The following is a 24,389-nucleotide window of genomic DNA, read 5'->3' as shown; positions in this document are numbered from 1 at the left end:
ATATTTTACAGTTAAAAGCTTCACAGTGAAAAAAACATAATAAAGCCCTAAGACTTTCTTCATTTTCAGTCTGTGGAAATCTAGATTTGCCACATTTTCTAGATTTGCATGGGCTTTCTTGGATGTATTTGCTTCAGGGTCTGTATGACAGACTAACATACACAAATTGAAACGCTGCATATTTCCATTTAAAACTCAGCCTTAGCTACTGTCAGCTAAGACTTAGTCCTTTCTAATGGGAGTTACATTATTGTGAACCTCTTTGCCCAATCAAATCATACATGTCCAGAGATGTTGCAGAACATCTTGATGATCCCATCCACCGTATATGCTCCACAGTATATGCTCATGGTTTTATGTTCAGGTAAAACTCGTTAGAACAGTATAGAAAATTTATTAGAATTAATTCATGCTCATGAATCAAGCAGGAAGCATTTTGAAACATCTCATTACTCATCATATTTCCTTGTAACTGATGATGTGTGATGAGATGTAGCGTTGGGTACATTATGAAGTTACATCATATGAATAATCACACAGACAATTGATGTCGCTAACGATGTGATATTTTGACTTCTTTCATTTAGCCCTGTATCAGCTTAGACCTGAGAAAGTTGTTGCAAGTTCAAAGCAGGATGAGCGCTTGGTGAAGTTTCTCAAGCAAGCACGTCAGTATTAACAACTTACTTAAAGGGTCTGTGAGTTGTATTTTAGAGTGCATCTGTTCTTGACATTCCTTAAACAGTCGCAGTTAATTGACTTCCTTGTTTTGTTTATGGCTCTGCTGAAAAATGTTTATGCAACAACTCTGTTGCATCAAGGTTCCTTTGAACCATCTTTTAGTAATTTTTATTCTTCGTGGTACTAATTATGTTTAGTTCTAAAGTGTTAACAACAGTGTTTGTGTTAACAGAAAAACAGAAATATTTGGATATCAAGGCATGTTGCTATTTCTATGTCCAAGAAAGACATTCCTGATTTGGATAGCATGAAACTCCTTCAGTCTGAGGAATACCATTGCCAGTAAATCGTCTCTGTTGACAAAATTCTGTGCAACAGATCAGAGTAATTACCCTTTATGTAAATACTCTTGGTAAGATTGTCTGAAAAGCAACAGAGTCCTGATTAAAGAGCTTTCACTTTAATATTTAGCACATGCGACTTTTTGTTATGTAAAATCCGCAGTATAAATTTAACATCATGCAATCTTAAGGAACTGTTAATGATTTATGCGGAGTGATGATGATGTTTATGAAGATGCATGTACAATGGGAATGACCCATTCATGTTCAAAGTCTGTGACCCCTCTCCACTTCACAGAATTCTTAATCATTATTTTTGATACTAGTAGTTTTACATACAAAATTGCAGATCCCCTTTAGCAGACTCAACTCTGTTACGCTAAAACTGTTTATATTTGACCTCTTTGTTCAGCACTTTGTCATTTTTTTGTCCAGTCAGTTTGAGAGATTCATGACATGAAAAAAAATCCATAGAAACAATCTTGTGATAATCACATGATGACGGAGTAAATCCAGTCATCATTGCACACTGTTACAGAAGGGCAAATAGTATTGGAAAGACTGATATTGATGTTTTCATTCTCTGAATGAGACATAAAGAAAGGATTAATTTGAATGATGTATTTGTTGAACTCTACACAAGGCCAAAGTAATTGTGATGTGATAATATGCATCATGTGTAAATATTTGAAAATCAGTGATTGTGATATGTTATGTTATCTGGCACCATAAACGTTTTATCAATGAAGACAAGGTAAAACATGTTTTATGTGCCCCAGTCTTTCATTTGCAATATTTGGGTACTGTTTCTAATACTTTTAATATGATTAAGAGATTGAAAACAATGACATCCAAGTGTCAACTTCTAAGATCGTGTGGGCTGCCACTGCACTAATGTATTGACTGATGAGTGTTCTAAATATACCATTCAAAAAGGTAGGCGATAGTGGATTAATAAGACTGATAAAATGTGAATGATGAAGAGGAATTAAGAAATGTGACAATTTATTCCACTCCTTTGGAAGTGTTTCTCCTGTATGGATATATATTTCTTTTTTTCATATGTATTGGCTAGTGGCATGCTCACTTCATGGAATATCCTCTACTTATTGGAATATTGCTAACAGTGGCATTAACCATACTCTAACAGTCACTCATATTGTTCATGTCTTTTTGTTACAACATTACTAGATGTCCCCTCTGATGTTCAGTCCCTTTTAACTGCTTTCGGTCTTTAATGAAGAAAAACAAAAATTTACCTCAGCTTGTGTAAAGAACAACAAAGTTGTAGTCAGTTTGAATCAGTTTCCATAATCATTGAAGACAAATACATATTTCAGAAAGCCTAATCATGTCGATACAACTAATTTCAAGGTTATTTGCATTTAATGAATAAGAAAGAAATGTATAATGTCTTTATCGATTTACATGAGGTGAATTCCTAAGTCCTATATGCATAAAAATTGGCAACAGATGCAATAATATTGATTGACAGGTATGCGGATAAAGTACAATAATTTCAATCAACTAACGTTGAGTTGTCAGTGTGTCTGCTTCTGGCCAGGTTATGGTATCTTTTGCAATTTAATTACTGTAACAATGTGATGATCATGATACACAATGCAAAACAGTAAGCGAATTACAACAATATTAGTAATAATCATAATATTTAAGGGTTTGGGATCCCTGAAAATTAAGAGTATGAGTCTTGGGTAGCTTCAGTTACAGGACTTAAGGTTAATCCCAGTGTCTTATTTGTTTCAAAATAAAGCACAGTATGATCGATAATAGCATGATTACTGTTTCATTTGCCTTTGAAAATATAACAGTTTTCACACTTTTGTGTAATATACATTTTTCTTCCCCAGTGTCGTCCCCGCAAGATGGGATGGATGGAGAGGAGCAGGATACAGAAATGTTGCAGTTTCTACCCAATGTCGACTTTTGTAAGTTAGCATTCTCTTTCAATACACACAGTCAGTACTTTGGGGACCTTTGATTATTCATGGCTTGAGTGAGTGGGTATATTTTTTTGCTGCACTCAGGAATATTCCACTTGTATGGTGGTGGTCTGTAAATAATAAAGTCTGGACCAGACAATTCTGTGATCAACAGCTTGAGCAGCTATCTGTGCAATGGGAACTGATGACATGTGAACCAAGTCAGCGAGCCTGACCATCCGATCCCGTTAGTCGCCTCTTACATCATGCATAGGTTACTGAAGGCCAATATTCTAACCGGCACCTTCACAGGGCTCATGTCTTGAGGATGGATGGAAGTGGTGATGATGATATAAGGATGGGTCATACATTTTTTTCTGGGGAGATCGAGAGCCATCAGTTTTGTACAGTGAAATGTTTAATAACTCTGCTTAAACTTAAGGGAATGAGGGGACGGGGCATCATTAATTTTGTATGTGATATTCAAGAGGCATCGCTTACATTGTACAGAAATTTTAGGGGAGTAATTCACATTGTACATGCTCCTCCATACACGAATTATCATCATGCCCTAACCATAAATTATGCAGTGTCCCTTGGAGGGATGATTCTTTGTTATAGTCATCTTGTGTTTTGAATGTAAATGATGTCAAATATATTCTCCATATAGATATTTATCATTTTATACAGGCTCTTTTTTCAAAACCCTTTCCACCTTCCATCACATAATTAAGGTACACTGAGAAAGTCTGCAGACTGTGCTCTCAACCGCTGTATGTTTGCAAATTTGCAGATATTTTTTTATAAGGCTCAACCAATTTTATTTCTTGTTTGCCCAATCTATGTGTCATATATTTTTGAGAATAAGAAAAAAGAAAATTAAAATTAATTTTCCCATCTCAAAAAATAATATCCTAATGTTTTTATTGGCTAAACATGTAAACTTACAAGAAATTTTTTTTAGATTGTTTTTTGCCCCATTTACACTTCATAAAAGTTAAATACTTTGATTATTTAGAAGGAATATCACTTTGATTGGTGATTTATTTATTTATTTTTCTCATCCTGTCTTTAGGTTTTCTGAGATCAAAAATATGTAAAACAAGAAATATAATTGGTCTGGCCTAATATGGTTTTTTTTACCAGGAATAAATGTGCAAAATGATCGTGAAATCTTTTTGTAAGTGTCATTAATTGTCTGTGTGCAAATTTAAAACATTGAAAATACACTGAATCAAATTACTCACCACAAAATAACAAGGCAACCCTTATGTTATGTAATTCACCACGTTTTTAAACAAAATGTATATCAACCATATCTGTATGTAAGTGTTTGGAAACTTCCAGCAGATGCTATTCTCTTAAAAAATAGTTTGTAATTAATATACACGGAAACCACTTACTAACAGTTCACATAAAACTGTGGAAGTCACCACTGTACATAAACATATGTATTTATGTGTTAAAGGGGCACTGATGCGGAGCAATTTCCGTGGACTGGTGTAAACTTTTGTTATTGTTTTTTTCCCGTGAGTACCCGGATGATATCCCAGAATTCGTGACTGGTTCGTGACCTCTGCTGCGCAGTCCGTAAGCGCAATTGATAGTTTAATTATAGACAGATCAACTGAGGTGAAGTCATTTGTACTTCATTACAAATGTATTATGAAAACAAATGAAACACTTTGAAGGTTAATCATCTGCCAGTGGTAGAAATGGTAAAAAACTATTAGGACGGAAAAATAACGAAGCCAATGTACGTCTCTATATTTTGTCTCATAACCCTAATTAGTTTATTGTCATATTTGTATGATTCTGAAAATTAATAAAAGAACACACGATTTGCTTATACTCATAGTAAATTTCTAACATAACAGCAACATTTATACATTGTATAGATTGCCAATGTGGATCCTATTTCACACACATACGCGATCTAGTGTGTGTTTTCTGTCATACAGATTCTGCTGAATGCTACAACAAATAAATTAAAACAAAATGCAAATAATGAATGGAAAACAGACTAATTTTATAACAACAGTGTCAGGCTACTACCTTGTTCAGGAATGTATCCATCAATATCCACGTAAAAGAAATCGTATTCCATTCATCTGCAGCTGGTAAATAATCCTGCTCTGTGTCGCGTGTCTTACAACTGTCTCATTTGCGAAAAAGTAACACATCGTTTCACGTCTTTCGTTGGTGAAAACTAGATAAACCTCTCATTGGTCTCCCAAGATAGCACACCTGGCAACTAATTGTATGATGTCCACTATTCTAAGTAATTTAATTGACCAATATTGAGCAATCAATCAATCAACGCAAGGGTGGTTAATTCTTTGAAGGGAGGATGTTGTTTTTGCACTCACACTTTACGACAGGGTGTAGTCATCTACACACACTGCCTTTTGACAAATCCGCTAGAAGATAAAAGTAATTAATCAATCAGTGTGTTATCGGTTAATCCTTTGATCGATGTTTGTTTTTGTAACTCAGCTGATAGACCCTCTTGCATCACTTACATGCACATATTACATAACATACAATACATTTGCCATTACAGACCTTAATTTATAATGTTGAGTATTTACTCCAGACAGGAGAAATGCCAAATGGGAACCTTTGTTGAGTAACCGAGTGGTGTTGCTACTAATTATACCTGCTATGAATTCATGAATTGACCATCCAGAGAATGATGACAAATAACACGTGTAGGTTTACACCATCAAGCGCGAGTTACAGCAAGGAAGATGTAATCTCTGTGTCGCATGCAGCCTGAAAACACTTATGGGCCGAAACTGTTTTGAGGATACCGACGGAATTTCGTTACATAAGGAATACACACAGGCATTTGCTGTGTACTTTGGTAAATAAGTGAAATAAGGTGTTTTTTACGTAAGACAATTTTCAGATTTCTCTACCAAAGCCAAGGTCATCGTTTTTTTGTTTACGAATTCAAATAAATCAACTGTGTGTTTTATTATCATAAATAATAAACCATTGTAGCTACCATAGCTACCAAAATTTACGTATGCTATTTGCTATCACAGCTGAACCAACACTCAAAACTACCTAACTATAAAGCTTTGCAATCTTCCGTACTGAAACAAATGGCTTGCTACGTGCCTGTAGACATCATATTTTCATGTAACATGATTAAATATCGAGGTTAAAAACACAGAAATAGGATTAAATTGGATCAGTAAGTATACCATCCAAGCATCCGAAAAGAACTACACTGCTGGGATATATGGTTACGATCAGACAAGGAATACCATGGATATTTTTAAACAAATGGCATGTGATGGGCATCCGGCCTCCTGACTGAAGTGAAGAAATTTTGCTAATATGGACAGGAGCCCAGTTCCTTTGTCCGTCACAGTCGAAGGAGTGGGCGCTGACCAATTTGCGGTCTGCTTTCGTAATTAGACCGTTGGCGAGAAGCATTATTCGCTCCGCATCAGTGCCCCTTTAAGAATTGTTATGTGGGACATACAGATCATGTATGACAAAATATCACAATTTGCTCTGTCCTGTGAAATGCAGCGCTGATAGATCATAAGTATGTACATGTCACAGGAGATTTACAGGGCTGTAGACAAGGGGCCTACATGCCTAAAAGTCAATGATGTATGACATAATATAAGATTTGAAGTTATTATATATATATATGCCTTTATGAGTCTAACATATATAAAGTTTGATCGCTGAAAAGTTGTTTAATATTATAAATAACAAACCACATCACCGGCTTGCTCACACAAAAACATGTCAGTACTCCTTCAAAATTCTCAGGACACCTCCACTTGCAGTGTGAGGGGCTAGTACACCCACACCCTCAAAAGTTATCAGGAGCCCTAGATTCATCTTGTTTAGTCAGCTATACTTGATGTGCATTTATGTGTAAGCAATAATTCATAATGGATTTCATCCTCTACCTTTGTACACACAAACCCACAGGAGTTACTTCCCCTGTATTCCTTATGCCTGTGATCTTCACACAGCTGAATGTGTTTTAAAAAGTCACTTTATAGTAGTTATTCCATTAGGAAAAGGCACATTGATTGATAGAGAGTTGACATGAATTGACATTTCAGCATTATGTTTTCTTTCAGTTATTTTGTTCATTCCCTACCTGTGAAGGTCTGGGATAGAATATTGGCCTTCAGTTACCTATGTTTGTCATAAGAGGGAACTAATGGGATCAGGTAGTCAGATTTGCTGACTTAGTTGACACATGTCATCAGATTGCTGCTCCTGCTGTTGATCACTGGATTGTCCGGTACAGACTTTATTATTTACAAACTGACACCATATAGCTGGAATACTGCTGAGAGCAACGTAAACCTAACCTCACTCTCTCACTCGTTATTCATTCCCCAGGAAAAGTAGACTTGTTTTATATGTGCGATTTGTATTTTAGCTCTTGCGATCTGCAAGCGGAGAATCCTGTCCCTCAATCTCCCCACAATACCTGACCACTACACTGACATGGAGCGCACTCTCTACATGTCATCACTCGTGCCCTTTGAGAATGCCTGCATGGTAAGCATCTAGTATCCAATTTTCACTTTAACTGAACGAAGACCACTGTAATGTCACTTGATAGAGACATGAAACTATACCAAGTCTCTCTATTACCTTGATACCTTGGACTCACAGTGTCAACCATTGGTTTGCAGTTGAAAAAAAGCCTGGTCTTAACTTGCAGGTTAGGGCAGCGGGTGGTCTGCTCAAGTTCCTGGAGAAGGCGCGTGTGGGCGTGGAACTGGAGGATTTTGACACGAGGGTGCCAGTTCTGGGCATACAGATTTTCACACTGTAAGACAGCACCTTCATCAATGTGTAGTGGAATCTAACCCCACAAGGGGCCATGGGGTAACCAGGTGGTTAAAATGCTTGCTGACGTCACGCCCAAAACGGGTTCGATTTCCTACATGGGTGCATTATGTGAAGTCCATTTCTGGTGTCCCCTGCCTTGATGTTGCTGGAATATTGATAAAAGCAGCATAAAACTAAACTCACTCACTCACTTTTATCCCTCAATACCATTTAGATCTATTTAAAGCAGAACTCATCAGATTTCACATTTAGATTGTCTTGTGATTGTGAATATATTCTAAGATTCTGGTAATTGGTGATCAGTACTGACTTGGTTTGACTCATATCATTGTATCCCTATTGCATTTGTCAGTGTTCATGCTACTGATCACTGGATTGTCTGGCCCAACTTGATTTTTTTGCATTCTGTCAATCAATAGCTGAAACAATCTGAGTACATGACTAAACAATAAATGAACAAACAAAACATAATATGTATAGCCAGACACTCATGCAAGATCAGGAAGTGACAGTTACTATCCTCATTAGGCCAGACCAGAAAACCTAAAGGCAGAAGGGGAAAAAATAAAAATAAAATCTACAATCAAAATAGTATTCCTTCAAAATACTCAAAGTATTTTACTTTTGGCAATTTATGAGGTTTATATGGGGCAAAAAAACCCAATCTAACTAAAGAATTTCTTGTGTTTGTGGTTTGGACCAATAGAAATATTAATATTTTAGTTTTTGAGTGGGGAAAATTCACTTTTATTTTTTTCTTTTTCTTGAAAAATTACGGCAGGCAGATCTGTAAAACAAGAAATAAAATTAGTCTGGCTTTATTTCAGCATATTGTAGCCATGTTTCGTGTTGTATGCAATAAGTAAAGCAAGCAAGTTGTGCAAGATAAAAACTAAATACATGTATATATGAAAAATACTTAGTTTTTACTTATTTACATTTTATGTGAATGTTTTTTTCAATGTGTCCAAAATAGATTTGAAAAGACTGACAGTTGTTTTGAAATGAATGAGTTAAATGTGTTTTGATCTTTATTGCAGAGAAGATCAGATGATAATTGATGACATTACATACAGGTTGGTAAACATTGCTTACAGCAAGGCTTCTATTATAGCACTATGCGAGTACTGGTTATAAACTACTCCATTCAGTGGATCATGTCATTGTTCTCACATGCCCATTGGTTTTCAAGTACAAGTTTGAGTGGCAAATGTTCATTTATAAAGGCACACTTTTCACTAAAATGATGGCAAGTGGGCCAGTCATCAAAGGCACGGCAGTTCACTGTGTGGAGTTCAGTCTCAAGGGATTGAATCATTTTTGGCATTCCTCTCACAAAAAGCATGATAAAACTTGTACCCTGTTACAAGCAGCATCACACCTGCCTCAATCATTCATAGACATTATGGAAACGAGTCAAACATATTTAATCAGATGTATGCTTTGTGTGATCCAGTCAAATGTCAGTCATGTAATTGGTCTTCAGAAAATTTTTCTTGTAAGCGCCGACTAACACAGAGATGCCAACCTCTATGTTATCATAGTTGCTACAAATTCAGCCCAAACAAAGCAATATGATTGCACTGGAAATTCTCCAAAATTGAAGAAAGTTCATAAAAAATTGATATGTTTAATAGACATATATATTTTTGGTGATTAAATATATTTTTGCCGAAAAGGGACAAGAAGAAATGTATTGCTGATAATTTGGAAATCTGCTGTTGGAGGTATGTCAAATTAAAGCTTCAGTCTTGATTAGTGTCATATAATCTTTTTCAGAATCCATCATGATTTTAAGTATTTAGTTGACTACTAATTTGATGGTCAAACTACAAGTTTTGATCCTTGAAACTACTATTTGCAACACTTTGATGGTTGGCATCTCTGCTTGCAGGATCAGGTTCTCTGGCTCGTTGACTTGGCTGGCATATACATTGTATCATCATGTCCCAGTTGCATAGATCAGTGCTCATGCATAGTGATGATGATCACTTGATTTTCTGGCACATGCTAAATGAACAACAATGTAATTATCCATCATAAAAGCAGCTTCCAAATTCATTTCTTCTAGCATTCACATCAAGTAGTCTTTAGCTCATGCTATCACTGTCCTATGTGTGGCATTTCAAGGATCTATGATGTCTATGATTTATCACACAGTTGGAATGCTGCTGCATTACCAAACACCCAGCCACTCATGTTTTACATAACTATGGAGTTATCTTAATTGCAACAGATTTTCTGTGTGCTGGGTAGCAGGACAATGCAAACAGTGTTAAAGAATGGCTTAGATAACGCTTTCTTTTGTTGTTATGTTTTTCTTGTCGTGGTTGTCAAAGTTTTTATTGTCTATGTGCTGATGTAGTGCTCTGCAGATCTTCTACCGAGAGGCCCACCCGTCTGTCTACAAGTCTGGGTCAGGTGCCAAGGAGGGCCTCAGTCTGTTTGGTGTGTATCAAGATGATTCATGTGAAAGCTTGTTTCATCTCTATGTAAAACATCCTTTAAAAAGCTTTACTGCTTCATCCTTTATTTAATCCTCTTAAAAGAAATATCAGTATTGAGAACAACTGAGTATCTTGCCACTACCCAACATATGCTGATTTTCCTTTCAGGGGCAGTGGGGTAGCCTAAAGGTTAATGCATTCGCTTGTCACGCTGGGGTTTGATTCCACACATGGGTACGATGTGTGAAGCTCATTTCTGGTGTCCTGTGCCTTGATATTGATGGAATATTGCTAAAATCATACTCACTCACTTTTCCTTTCCAGGTATCCTAAACCGATGCAGGTCACAGATAGGTAGCAAAATGTTGAGGTGAGTGAGGCAGACAGACATGAATATTTTAAAAAGTAAGTCTTTGAACTACTTCACATATATATATATATATATATATATTAGTTAATTAGTTCTGAGGGTGTCCAATGCAGCTTGTGGTTCTATATATACATATACTAGTATATATTAGTTAAACAGTCCTGAAGGTGTCTTGCAGGTTGTGGTTCCTGCGACCTCTGCGAAATGTGGAGATCCTGAAACAGAGACATGCTGCTATAGAGTTCTTCATGCATGCCAGGAACATAGAGGTGCTCACTACCCTGTCAGACTGTCTCAAGCATATCAAAAATGTACCAGTAGGTATTGCAAATTGTGTGCAAGTGCAACTTCCTTTTTGAAATTTAGAGACATGTTCATTTATTTGCTAAAAGCCCTGCACACAATATAGACTTAAAGACGTCGTCATGGGGACTACAGATCAGTGTTGGTCCCCAAGAACATATACATTAGGGCTTTTCTACCCTACCCCCTATTACCCTACCCTACCCACATACCTGTTATGTTAATTCTTGACATCAAATTTGAAAGAAATGGCAATATGTTCTTCAGCTCAGAGGCTTAGATTTCAAGTTTTTCAATATCTTAACCATATATTATTATTAAAAAGAAGTGACTGTAAATTATGTTTAAATCTTCAAAGACATACAACCTTTTTATAATATAACATATTACATTGTTTAATCCATTAGTCACATAAACATTACAGGTCCAGGTAGTGAAACAGGTACCCAGGTCCAACTCATTACCCACCTGTCTTGTGTATCCGGGTTACCTATCACTGGCCTAACATGCTTAAGGTTTAACAAGCACCCAAATAAATTGGGTAGTTAGGCTTGGTGACTTTAATAGTGTGTCAGCATATCCTGATATGTCGATCATACACATGTATATACTATCATGCCTCAGTTATGTGGGAAGATGCCTCAGTTATGTGGGAAACATTGCAGAGATTGGTGCTGAACAATATGAGTGTGTTTAATTTTGCGCTGCAGACGGCAATATTCCAGCTGTATGGTGGCAGTCTGTAAATGATCGAGTCTGAAACAGACAATATAGTGATCAACAGTATGAGCATCGATCTGTGTAACTGGGAACCGATGACAGGTCTGTGTCAGCCACGTCAGTGAGTCTGAGTCTGTTAGTCGCCTCTTACGACAAGCATGGTTGACTTTTCTGGCAAGCATCTTAACAGGTCTGCTCAACAATGAACAAATATAGTGTGATGTAGTACCTGTTTGATTGAATATAAGTGATAAAGAGGTGTAGTGTAAACACATGGCTCCACAACACAGCCAGTAACTCAAATTATGTCAATTTGTATAGCAATATTGGCTACCCATATGTCAAAAGTGGTTACATGCCGTAGGTATATTTTTCTATGTTGGTCCACATGCATCCCTAGTAACGACCTGATGCCAAGAGTTATCTTCCTTGTTTTCAAACAAACACTATATGACAACACAATTTAGTATTGCACCATACCTGTTGGAGTCAATACTAATCAGAAACCCATGCCGTAACTAAGCAAGAGTTGCAGTCTATCCACAGTGTGCAAAAATCACAATATACGTGCCACTGGTGCCACACTATTGTGGAGGTGTTACCTTGGTGCAGCTCAAATTATGGCCATCACTGACCACAAGAGTCTATTGTCTCTCTGTTCGTCAGCGAACTGGCAATTTTGAGAAAGAGTGTATGGGAAAAGCCATCCAGAATAAACTAGCACAATTTTACCTTCTCTTCCTCCATCTTCTACTCACCCTGTGTGGATGCCAGCATCCCTAAAGATCTTGCTTTCTTCTCCTGCAGTCTGCCATGACACCTCATTGTGGTGGTTATGACTGATGCATTGAATTCCTTGACTGAAATGCTGTCACTTCAATGCCACAAATGCCACGTCTTTACCAGTGTATTATAAAAAGTCTCTACATTCACTATAACAAGTGTCCATGTGTTTACCAGTTTAGAATATGGACATGTCTTCCGTAACCTCTTGCTGAGTTTGATGCGAGTGTTGTCTATGGGTAGACTAACAACTAGTCTCTGAAATGAACTTATTTTAATGAAAAAGTTTATAGTTAAAAAATAATAATATGATGAAATGGAGCCTTGAGACTTTCTCATTTTGAAGCTAAGGGAATCTAGACTTGCCACATTTTCTAGACTTGCAGGGGCTTTCTTGGATATATTTACTTGACGGTCTGTACGATAGACTAGTCTACGGGTATTCCAGTATAAGTTATGCTGACTTAACCTTGATATCCAAGTTGATAAAAGTTTCGTGTAAATAGAGTTGCAATGGCTTATGTTGTTCTATGTAGTTGAAGAGTTCTTGAAAGATATGACGTTTGACAATGAATGACAGCATGGATTTTAAAGGTTTGACTGTACTGCAGTAGAGTCCTAAAGTGGAATGTATGCATGAGGTGGAATGTATGCATGAGGTGACCTGATTGTTCAAACGAATAGAAGAAATTTACAGCTCCCATTGTGTTTAATTTGTCGGGCTCCTTTTCCTGCTGAATGCAATTCTGTGAATTAGAAAATTGTTTACAAATGAGAAAGTTCTGTCAAAACAATCGGCAGCCATTTTGATTGTCTCTTTCTTTCAGTCCAATTATTTTAAGCTTTAATGAGGGTGCTTGTCAAGATAAATTTGTTGGAATGTGTTCACGAGTTTGATGTGGAAATTTATTATGTGTCCCAAGTTCTCGTTTGTTATTTCACTTGGACACATGATAAATCTCCATATCAAGCTCATGAACACATGGTAACTTATATTGGCTGGGCTGTCCTGTATACTGCGGTTGCTTTCTGTGTGTTTGTAGAAACAATACTTTTAAGAGATTATTTTCATATTTTCAGAGAATCATAACCCGTATGCTACAGGCCCAGGCTTCTGTTGGGGACTGGCAAGCTTTGTATAAGGTAAACTAGATAACTTATTAACTGATAAGTGCAAGAATACCAGGATTGACAGTCTTTCTGAGCTGTTTAGATTAAAAGTTACTTTTGTATGCTTTTGAAACCATTTTGATATCCAAAATTTGTAAAACATTTCATTTTCTGTGGAAAAAAAACCCCATGTTCATAATGAATTTCTTGACTGGTATCTGTTTGTTTTTTAATCATGGTTTGTGTTTTACTGTTTTGACATGGTGTATGAAGATATAATGGGAGATAGTCTCATGATCAGGCTGTTGCAGATGGGGCGATGGGGGAGTCTGATAGTTAAAGCATCCACTTTGCCATGCTGAAGACACAGGTTTGATTCCCCAAATGGGCACAATGCGTGAAGCCTATTTCGGGTGTACCCAGCCATGATATTGCATCAGTATTGATCGAAGGGCATAAAATCACACTCGCTCATTTTGCAGACAACCTACCATGCTATCTACATTAGGGATGTATGCCGGGCACAACCCCAACATGTTGAAGTGTTCAAGAAGGTGAGTATTGACAGTTTTGAAAGATCATCTCTCTGGATTATATTTGTTCAATTAATTGTTTTATTATTTTATTGACGGAAACATGTTGGCTATCGCAAGACAAGAGTGGAGAGTATTAGTGACCAGCTTGGAATAATCCGTTAACTTTGTGTTAAACTGGAATGCATATGTAATTAGTGCAGGTGTTCTTAGTTTTGAAAATTCTTATGTTCAAATCTATGTGTTTCATTGAGAGCATCTTGGTTCATTTACATAAGCTGTAATCTTTGTTTTGGAAATTCATATGCTCAATTCAGAATGTATTGTTGAGACCAACTTTGTACATTTCCAGTACACATTTATTTACAGAATAATTTATACAAAGAAAGAACTATTGAAGATGAAATTAGTGGATACCGATACATGTAATGTCTGTAAAAATATCTCAGAAGACATATCACTTGTATTGTTGTACTATGATTTAGTTAAAAACTTTTGGCAAAATGTAGAGCAATTTCTAAATACCCCCTCCAGTGTAATGTCTCTTTGACAAATTCACTATCATGTTTAGAATATATTCAAACAATAAAAAAACTAAATCATATTATACTTCTAACCAAAAGATTCATTTATATCTCAAATATTAAACAACATCCACCCTCTTTTGAGAGATTTCATAGACTACTAAAAGACAGATTTACAACCAAAATGTATATAGCCAGGAAAAACAATAAGTTTTGTAAGGCAACAGAAACATTTTTGTGTTGTTTTATGTGAGCAATGAAGTGGTCGTACAATATAACATCAATTGATGTTTCCAATCTTTTCCCAGTGTATTCGCTTTAAGTAACGTTATTTCTTTAATCATATGTATCCTCTACAGAAACTTCATGATATTCTATTTATCTATATGAATATGTAATGTATCTGACCACTGAAATGGAATAAACAAACCCAAAACAAACTTCGTACTGTTAGATAAGCTTGTCATGCATGAAGATTGGATAGGACTTCATACAAGTAATTGTTCACAAGCTTATTGATAATATGCTTGGACTAAGCCCTGATTGCAGTTATAGTATATGTCAGTGAAAAACCCAGAACAGTATTACATTTCATTAACAAAGTCAGAGAAAGGGAGCAGTGGATAAAAATATTATGAATCAACATTTAGTGCAATGTAAGAAAATCAGTTTGCAAATAGTAATGATTTGTTGTTTCAGATAAGCACATGTTTCAGTGAAGCTCTCCACAAGATTGCAACACTCATCAGCAGGATTGTGAGTATCATGAATCTGCTACTGTCATGATGATACTGAGTTTATATTAGTCGTATACCTAGTACTACCAATACAGTAGATAAGCAGGTAGAGTAGGTGCAATATGGTTGTGATGTCTGTGAATAATGCACTATCAGTATACTACAAGTTGTCTTCTGGTCTGAGCTGGCTGCAATTAAGACCCCATTGTTGGGGGTGGACTTATGTACTAAATGCATGTATACCAGTTTGATACTGATTTTTAGGGTCAAGTTAGGCGTCAGCTTAAATTTGGATAATAACATTACAAATTTTAAGACTCATTAAAAGTGAAATTGACAGTCGTTGGTGGGATAAGTCAGTCAATTAGATGATATGTTTTATCTCTGTCATGTCACTGAAACACCTCACTGTCAGTGTTACGTTGCTTGATGATGGGGTGAAACCGTTACATTTACCCTCACTGAAATCCATAACTATGCACATGGGTTTCACCATTGTGAAGTTATTCTAGGTAGTTAGGTGTGATGTAGAACAGGTATAATAGCGTAAGACCAAAGTCTGTTTCCCATAATCATTGTGATATGTGTTTCTGTATTACTGTTAGGTGGACTTTGAACAATCTGCTTTGCAAAATCATTTTGTGGTCAAGACAAATGTTGACCCAGAACTGGATGAAAGTGAGTATTTTCCTCTTTGAAAGTTGTCATGAAATTTTCAACAGGTTTAACAAGTAGGAACAAATTTAGTTCTTTACTTGTCTTTTTGTCCAATACTGATTATTGTAGGTACCGGACATATACAGGAGTGCTTAATATCAGGTTTCAAAAGTTTCCTAATGACTTAGATACAACATAATGACAATAAAATAGTAATGATACTGATAGCGTCCAAGAACTTTGCAGAATATTGTAGCCTGCTTGTATAGGAATTAAACATGACTTAGATTCTAAATAGAGTAATTGGAAGAAATACACTTGAAGCATTATGTGTGATATTTCAGTGTTCCAACAGTTCATGCCAGATATTCTTTGGTGAATCACAAAGTTCTGATTCCATCAAAAAAGTGTTCTGATTCCATCATCTTTAATATTCAGATAGTCAAGGATGGCAATTTTCTTTGAATACATGGAAATCTGTGGATATAAATGGAAATCAATCAATCCTGGACCCTGTTGTTGCCCTGCAGCCCCCAGAGCCCCAGCAGGTTTCCAGCTGAAATCATTTTCACCTTTTGCCATCCATAGGTAGTGTAGTTTATGTGTATGATGTGTTGTGCTATGCTATCATCTGTGATCATGTTACTACAGAGAAGAGGACCTACAATGGACTGCCAGACTTCATGACTAAAGTAGCTAGAGAGGAACTGAACAGACTAAGTCCAGACATAGTGGAATGTAATATCATTTACCTGCCACAGGTAACAACATCCGTGTGTAGATATATGCAAGGCAAAATCCATGGTGCTGCCTCGGGCTATGTACCTTTTAAGTAACAAATATTTTTTCCAATCGATGGCATGTTATAGTATGAGTGTGCACCAGAAATACTAGGTATGGATGATGATGATGGTTTGGCAAGAAAGTTTAATGTGTATATAACTGTGCATGTTAAGGTAAAGTGTAGTTGCTGTTTTAAAATTGTAGTGTAGCATCAAGGGTTATCCGGTTTGTTCTTGTGCCTCCATTTTATCTTGGAAAACATACAGGTTTCATTATCTACAACAGCTTTGGTTTTACCAGGTGTTCAATCGAGTTATTCTCATGAGCAAGCAGTATTATGAGTGAGTGAGTGAGTTTGGTTTTACGCCGCTTTTAGCAATATTCTAGCAATATCACGGCGGGGGACACCAGAAAATGGGCCTCACACAAGCAGTATTATGTGAAAAGTTAGAGACAGGTAGAAATGGTGATGAAACCAAGATGAGAAATGGATCCTGGTATTTATTGTGATAAAATGAAGATATGATACACAATTGATGATGTAGAATGGGAGTGAAATATTTAATGTGTTATTCTCATTTGTGTCTTGGGACTCAACAACTGCCTTCCATTTCATAGAGAGACATTCATTGGTGTAAAGCTGAAACTTTCCAAGCTGTTCAGAATGTTTATCTATCATGTGTCTACATGTCTATGAAAACATTTTTTCAGATTGGGTATCTGCTGGCAATCCCTCAGACTGAGAAGATGAAAAGACCTGAGGATTATGAGATTGAGGGACTAGAATTCATTGTAAGTAGGCTGTAGTAAAGGCATATTTTGATGAGAAAATGAGACAGCTGATTGTTGAGATGAATATAAATGATAGATAACAGAAGTAGATATACTGTTATGCAACATCCCTAATACAAAACTGTGTGTCATCAAGTGTATTTTAGGAATGGCTAATTGGATACAACCAGTGATAGAACTGATCACATAGTGGGTAGTAGGAACATGAATACATGCTCTTAATTGTTTCAAAGTTAACTTAATAGGAAAATGAAGTTTACCCATCTCTCTTTTTGTTTGGCACTGTAAACCCTTCTCTGTTTCACCACAGTTTCTTTCAAATGAAATACTGCACTACCGCAGTGCAAGTACAAGGGGTAAAGTGATCTAATTGTTGATTTGAATTGCTAGTTTGAATCAGTCAGTTGGTGTTGTTGCTTATGTGTTCTCATTCCAGTTGAATTGGTTGTTTAATTGTTTGTTTGTTTGTTTGCTTGTTTGTTTAATGCAGCAGTATTCCAGCAATGCGGTGGGATCTGTAAATAAGTGAGTCTGCACCAGACAATCCAGTGATCAACATCATGAGGATTGATCTACGCAACAGGGATACAAAGACATGTCAGACAGGTCAGGGAGTCTGACCCCACTGATCCTGTTAGTTGCCTCTTACCGCAAAGGGCTACTGAAGATCAATTCTAACCCAGATCTTCATTGGTATCGATCCAGTTAGCCACAGAGTATGGTCGCAACTGCATTGGAGAAGAGTCTGGTTTAGTGATTAATCCTGTTTCCTACTTTATCGTTCAGATGGAAGACTTCGAGTTCAGGGACATCAAGAACATCAGGTAACAACATTTGCACCAAGCATTCAAGAAGTTGACAGATTCGGTTGGACGTGTTATGGTATGGGCAGGAATCTCACACACTGGATAAACAGGTCTTGTCTGTGTGCAGGGTAATCTCATGGTACACAGACAAGATCCAGAGACCTCATGTCCTACCCATCACCCTGAACGCCAATGTCATTTTCCACCATGACAATGCCCAGCCACATGTTTGACACACAATAGCTTACCTTCAGGCAAACAACATCCTGGTTCTGCCTTGGCCATGAAAATCGCCAGTTATGAATCTTATAGAGCACCTATGGGATGAATAGGACTAACATTTACGTTAGCATCAACAACAGCCGCAGACACTAGAACAGTTGGCTCAAGCACTTCAGGAGGAGTGGATCAACATTCCCCAAGATGTCATTCAGACCATTTGGGTCCATGGGTAGGAGATGCCAGGCTGTTCTAGATACCAGTGGTGGGCATACACAATACTGACCATGGTGACCTTGACCCTTGCATGTGACATTCCAACCCTATTGTCAAACTTCTGTGTTCTTCATGCTGCTCATTTCCTCCTTTGCAAAATTATTTATTAAAATGTTCCTAAACAATTGAACCAAAATGTTGTTTTGTGTTTCTTTTTTTGGTAGTATGTATGGCTTCTGAAAACATTTCTTTGCTATCAATTTGTTTATCATTATTAAACTGGGCATGATAAAGAGAATTGTCCAACCATAATGACCACGAAAGAAGACATTTACCCTAGGAAACAAATTGCCTATAGAATCCTAATACACAACAGAAAGATGATAGATGTCTCAAGTTCTAACTGATAGAAAAACAAAATAATGTGAGTATGTTGAGTTGATAATTTCAGTTTTAGACACACAATTGTTGGAATTATTTACATAGAAAGGTGATCAGTATTCTAGAATATTTAATGCAAAATGTTTTTAACTGAAAGATTCAACTTGTTTGATATTTTACAGAGTTGGATCGCTTGCTTGGTGACACAATGTGTGACATAACAGGTATCTAAGAGTTGATGTTGAATTGTGTAGATGATGCAAAAATATTTTGAGACAGTTTTCATACTTCTATGACTTTTTCATGAATAATGAGGTTTGAAACAAATCCAATGAAATGACATTCATTTCTCCCTTGGGAAAATATAGCAGTATTAGGCTTCCTACATAGTATGAGTTATACGTACTATAGATTCTCAATTAAAAATGTTTAATATTGCTGACAGTTTTTGGTTTTTATTAAGATAAAAAGCTGGTTACACCAGCCAAATTCCATTTGCACTACTTTTATTGTAAGACGCAGATGCAGTTACTTAGATGTTTTGTTGAAAAGCATACTCTCTCAAATACTGACTGGCATGTGGAGCAAGTTACACTAATAAGTAAGTTGGACTTGGTAATATTTGGTAGCACCAGTGCAAGTAACAGTACTAGATCAAGCCCAGTTCTTCCATATCGTGAAATCATGTAACAATGTCACATTATGCTGTACAGACAGTCATGTTACATTCATCTAACCCAGTATATTACAGACCATGAGACCAGCATCCTTCATCGCCTACAGAACAAGATCCTGGAACACACAGATGTGCTGTACCTTGTCATGGAGCATGCTGCTGAGCTTGACTGGTAAGACAATTAGAGTGATCGAGTTTAGTTTTATGCCACACTCAGCAATATTCCCAGCTACAGCAATATGTAAAAATAATAGCGTCTGGACCATATAATCCAGTGATCAAGAGCATGAGCATTGATCTACACAATTGGAATATGATGACAAGTGTCATTTAAGTCAGCGAGTCTGACCAACCGATCTCAACTCTTATGACAAGCATGGGTTACTGAAGATAAATTCTAACCAGATCCACATGGATCAACACAGTTAGTGAGTTAGCAAGTTTGGTCTTATGCCACCTTTAGCAATATCACAGCAGGGTACACTAGAAATGTCATGGAGCATGCTGGTTTACAGTGTACAACATTATCATGGGGCATGCAAGTTAGTAGTGTATGACATTGTCATGGAGCATGCTGGTTTACAGTGTACGACATTATCATGGGGCATGCAAGTTAGTAGTGTATGACATTGTCATGCTGGTTTACAGTGTACGACAATGTCATGGAGCACGCTGGTTTACAGTGTCAAGAGGTATACTGGTTAACATTGTAAGACGTTGGCATGTGGCATATGGGTGAAAAGTGTATGACATCATATAGCATGCTGATGAACAGTGCAAATAATTGTCATGTTGAATGCAGGGGGAAAGTGTCTGACATTGTAATTTGCAACCTAAGGGCATTTGTAAAAAAGGGGCATGGTGGATGCACAGTATGGTACTCTACCAGTTCTTTTTCCCCAAGCAAATTGGGTGGACATTAATTACTAAGCAATATGTCAGTCTCTCTGCCATCCATTTTCTGTTCTGATTATGTTGAATATTTGTATTTGAAATTTGCTATATATTTTATTATGGTGGTGAAATGGTGCCTTTTGACAATTTTGGATATCTGATTTTGGTTTCTTAACTGAACTGAAGGTATCCAATGGTAACAAACCAAAAATGGTTAATAGGTAGTCAAACTGCATTTGCAAATTGAAAAAAGGGGGTATGTCATCCCCTGATCGTTCATGTTTTTGCACTAAAAAGTCTCTCCATTAACTGACATTTAGATACAATATATCTTTTCCAGCTTGATGGCCTTGGCAACCTGCGCAAGAGAGTTTGATTATGTGAAACCTGAGCTGGTCAAAGACCCAGTCATCGACATAAAAGCTGGAAGGTTGGTACTGGGAGGAAATACTGTCCCATTCTCTTTCAAACATTCCAGGTTCATCTACTTTGGAGTTCAGTCTAACAGACCATGATAAGAACAGCATTTGCAAGTTCTTGTTCATGTTGCTTCTTACAGACATCCACTTCAAGAACTCTGCTGCACACCCTTTGTGCCCAATGATTTTCACAGTGGAGGGAACAGTGGGAAGATTAAGCTCCTCACAGGGCCAAATGCTTGTGGAAAAAGTGTCTACCTGAAACAGGTACATAAGCACTTAGAAGTCAGAAATAATTTTATCTTTTTGATTGTACTGGGGTGATACATGTTATTAGGAGTCTTTGAGTGCCCATTTCATGTATTAATGTCTTGCAATTGTCATTCATAGATGGCTTATGCATTTACATGTATGCATGTATGATAAACATCATACAGTCATTTTTTTAAGTCTAAAGGTGTGGTGGGGTAGCCTAGTGGTCAAGATGTTTGCTCACTTTGCCAAGGAGCCATGTTCAATTCCCCACATAGGCACAATGTGTGAAGCCCATTTTGGGTATTTGCTGGAATATTGCAACAAGCAGTGCAAAACTAAACTCACTTAATTATTACTCTAAATATACATTATTTAAAGAACCTTGTTACCACATCACAACAGGTTGGCTGATTTATGTTGGCTGAAAATCAAGTCAGAATTTCCAGTTAAATTCACTGGCCATCTTGTGTACCGAGGATATGATGGATAAGTGGACTATGCATGCTACACTGGGGCAAGACAAAAGTAGTCGTTAGTCATCTTACTTATTGACATGTGTCACTAAATATTTTGTTGCCAAGTGGGATTTTATGAGAATGATCATTGGTTCCAGATTGCCCTGATAGTGTACATGGCCCAGATTGGCAGCTTTGTCCCTGCAGAGCATGCTGTAATAGCAATGGTGGACCGGATCTTCACCAGGGTCAAGTCACTGGAGAGTGTATCCCTTGGCCTGTCCACCTTTATGCTGGACATCAACCAGGTATACTTTCAAGCAGGTAGTTGTTATGTCATGCGTTTGAAATGTATCATTATAACCTGAAACATGGGTGACATTTATCTGTATAACACCTACAGGAATGGTGAGGTAACCTCGTGATAAAAGTGTTTGGTAATGACGCCGAAGACCTGGGTTTGACTTCCCACATGGGTACATTGAGGGAAATCCATTTCTGGTGTCCTTCCCAAAGGCAACATAAAATCCAACTCATTCTCTGTAACCATTTCACATTAACTTGGGTGTGAGTTATCTCCTTTCAGCTTGTAGGAGACATACATCTGGAGTGAGTATGGTTTAACACTGCTGTTAGCCAATTGTTTTACTAATCCTGCGCTACTTACTTCCTGCCACTATTGCTTTTGGCTTCGAAAAACATTGCTTGCCAGATGATGTGAAAAGATGTAGACTGTAATCACTTACTGGTGTTGGCTGCTACTCGGCTGCATATGCGTCACTGGAAGGTAGCGTCAGCCACCTCAGATTATTATGCCTCGCAAGACATTTGGATGCTGGCAAATCGAGTATCCTATAAGGATTATGTTGCAGTTAATAAACTGATTAATGTATATTTCTTTCTTTCTTTTCATACCACTGTTCTTCAATGAGATGTGTAGGTATTTTCTCTCTTTTTACTTTTTGGAGCCTGTAGAACTGTTGTGATGTTGTTCGTTCATTCAACAGTCCCATCATCATTGTATCACTTCGCCATTATGAAGCTGTACTTGTACTTGTATATTTGGTTCACACTTATCTCTTACAATATAACAAATGTTATATTTCATTTTGTCTGTATTATGGTTGCTTTATTATTCACTCATTTGAGACTTTTTCTCGGTGTTTGAATCGCACCATGCAATGTTCCCTTGGCCATAAATGTGCCAGCGGTGCTGGACCTTCACCAAAGAGTTTCTTCATTTATCTACAGGTTTCCAGGAAGCACCTCATACAACAGCAACAATAGAAGTTGATGTCTCCTCGAAGACGGTGTTGACAACAGCTACATCAGCTTCCAGTGTGGCTGCATCGACTGTTTCCCTGTGTACAGCGGTCACCAGCGTCCAGTTAATATCATTGTCTCTTATGTCACGGCATCTGTATTACGGCATCTGGCGGTCTGGCACTTGGCACTTCAGCGCTTCAGCACTTAGTGCTCCAACACACAGTGCTCCCTCACCTCCTAAACTGTTACTGATGTTATCGGCCCAGCATCCAATGGGTCATCACTATGCGCTGTATCAGGTACCCCAGGCTCTTGTGCCGCATCCCCTTTCAGTGTTCCCGGGGTAGGCTCAGTATGTGTATCCCACACATACGGGGTCTCAAGTACCTCAGGTGTCTGTGATGCTGCCAACTTACGGCCAACAACAGTTTGATGTCTCAATGCTCAGTACTCATCTGACTTGCTTATCCAGCCAGACTTCAGTGAGACCATTTGTACCTCCAGCACTCCAGTGTCTGTGGCGGCTTTGTCACAGTTTGCACCTGTGACGTTTACAGCACTTATGTCTGTAGCACTGGTAGCTTCTACGATGATGCCTATCCAGTCTTGTGTCAGCGCCTGTATCTCCACCCATGTCTACTGATGCTTCCATGTCCTCGTCGGGCAGACATAAGTCACGACCTCGGAGATCCCCCCTACCGTTTCCTTCACCCTTTTCAGTTAAAAGATATTGAAGTTATTGAATACAGCATTTTAGAAAAGAAATGCAGTTCGCTCTACCATCATATATAGTGTAATAAAACACACTTTCGCCCTGAACTATTATAATGTTAAAGCACTCGGACGCGAGTGACTGATGCACTTGCACAAGATCTGACGGATTTGACGGACTTGACAACAATGATGATGTGGCAGGGCAAGGTGATCACCAAATTTCATGAACAGCTCTGCGCTGCACTTGCCAACACTTGTGTCATTTGTCAACAAGGTTTTCTTTCCTTATCAATGTGGGACTCTCTGAGTTTCAAAGGAAGTTGTTTCCCCAACCATGGGCATCATCTACGATTTTTGATAATGGCATTCATGATGTGCATAGGGAGGTCTTTGAATTTGCAAAAGGGGAGACACCTCTAAGGGCATTTCAGAAGGGGCAACGCCCTCCCTCCATGGCATCCAGCACCTACCAACCTCGATGACCTTTCATTCGGTGAGCCAGGAGTGCAGCACCTTCACATGGCA

The 24,389-nt window shown here is 37.6% G+C and overlaps 1 protein-coding gene across 1 annotated transcript in view; it reads left to right on the top strand.

The window, feature by feature from the left end:
* LOC137291985 (mutS protein homolog 5-like) overlaps positions 1–24,389 on the top strand; it is a 61,464-nt gene that overhangs the window by 20,854 nt on the left and 16,221 nt on the right. Inside the window, exons 3-22 of the mRNA XM_067823537.1 lie at positions 588–668; positions 2,891–2,968; positions 7,386–7,507; positions 7,674–7,783; positions 8,845–8,880; positions 10,170–10,252; positions 10,576–10,621; positions 10,800–10,938; positions 13,508–13,570; positions 14,020–14,091; positions 15,294–15,350; positions 15,937–16,009; positions 16,640–16,749; positions 17,483–17,563; positions 17,874–17,919; positions 19,368–19,409; positions 19,937–20,033; positions 21,096–21,185; positions 21,315–21,441; positions 22,043–22,192. Coding sequence (XP_067679638.1) covers positions 588–668; positions 2,891–2,968; positions 7,386–7,507; positions 7,674–7,783; positions 8,845–8,880; positions 10,170–10,252; positions 10,576–10,621; positions 10,800–10,938; positions 13,508–13,570; positions 14,020–14,091; positions 15,294–15,350; positions 15,937–16,009; positions 16,640–16,749; positions 17,483–17,563; positions 17,874–17,919; positions 19,368–19,409; positions 19,937–20,033; positions 21,096–21,185; positions 21,315–21,441; positions 22,043–22,192 — 1,703 coding nt within the window. The remainder of the gene's footprint in view (positions 1–587; positions 669–2,890; positions 2,969–7,385; positions 7,508–7,673; positions 7,784–8,844; positions 8,881–10,169; positions 10,253–10,575; positions 10,622–10,799; positions 10,939–13,507; positions 13,571–14,019; positions 14,092–15,293; positions 15,351–15,936; positions 16,010–16,639; positions 16,750–17,482; positions 17,564–17,873; positions 17,920–19,367; positions 19,410–19,936; positions 20,034–21,095; positions 21,186–21,314; positions 21,442–22,042; positions 22,193–24,389) is intronic.

Source organism: Haliotis asinina, chromosome 7 (genome assembly GCF_037392515.1).
Source record: "Haliotis asinina isolate JCU_RB_2024 chromosome 7, JCU_Hal_asi_v2, whole genome shotgun sequence".
NCBI lineage: Eukaryota > Metazoa > Mollusca > Gastropoda > Lepetellida > Haliotidae > Haliotis > Haliotis asinina.
The sequence above is the reverse complement of the archived record's forward strand: the minus strand, read 5'-3'. Positions and strand labels throughout refer to the sequence as shown.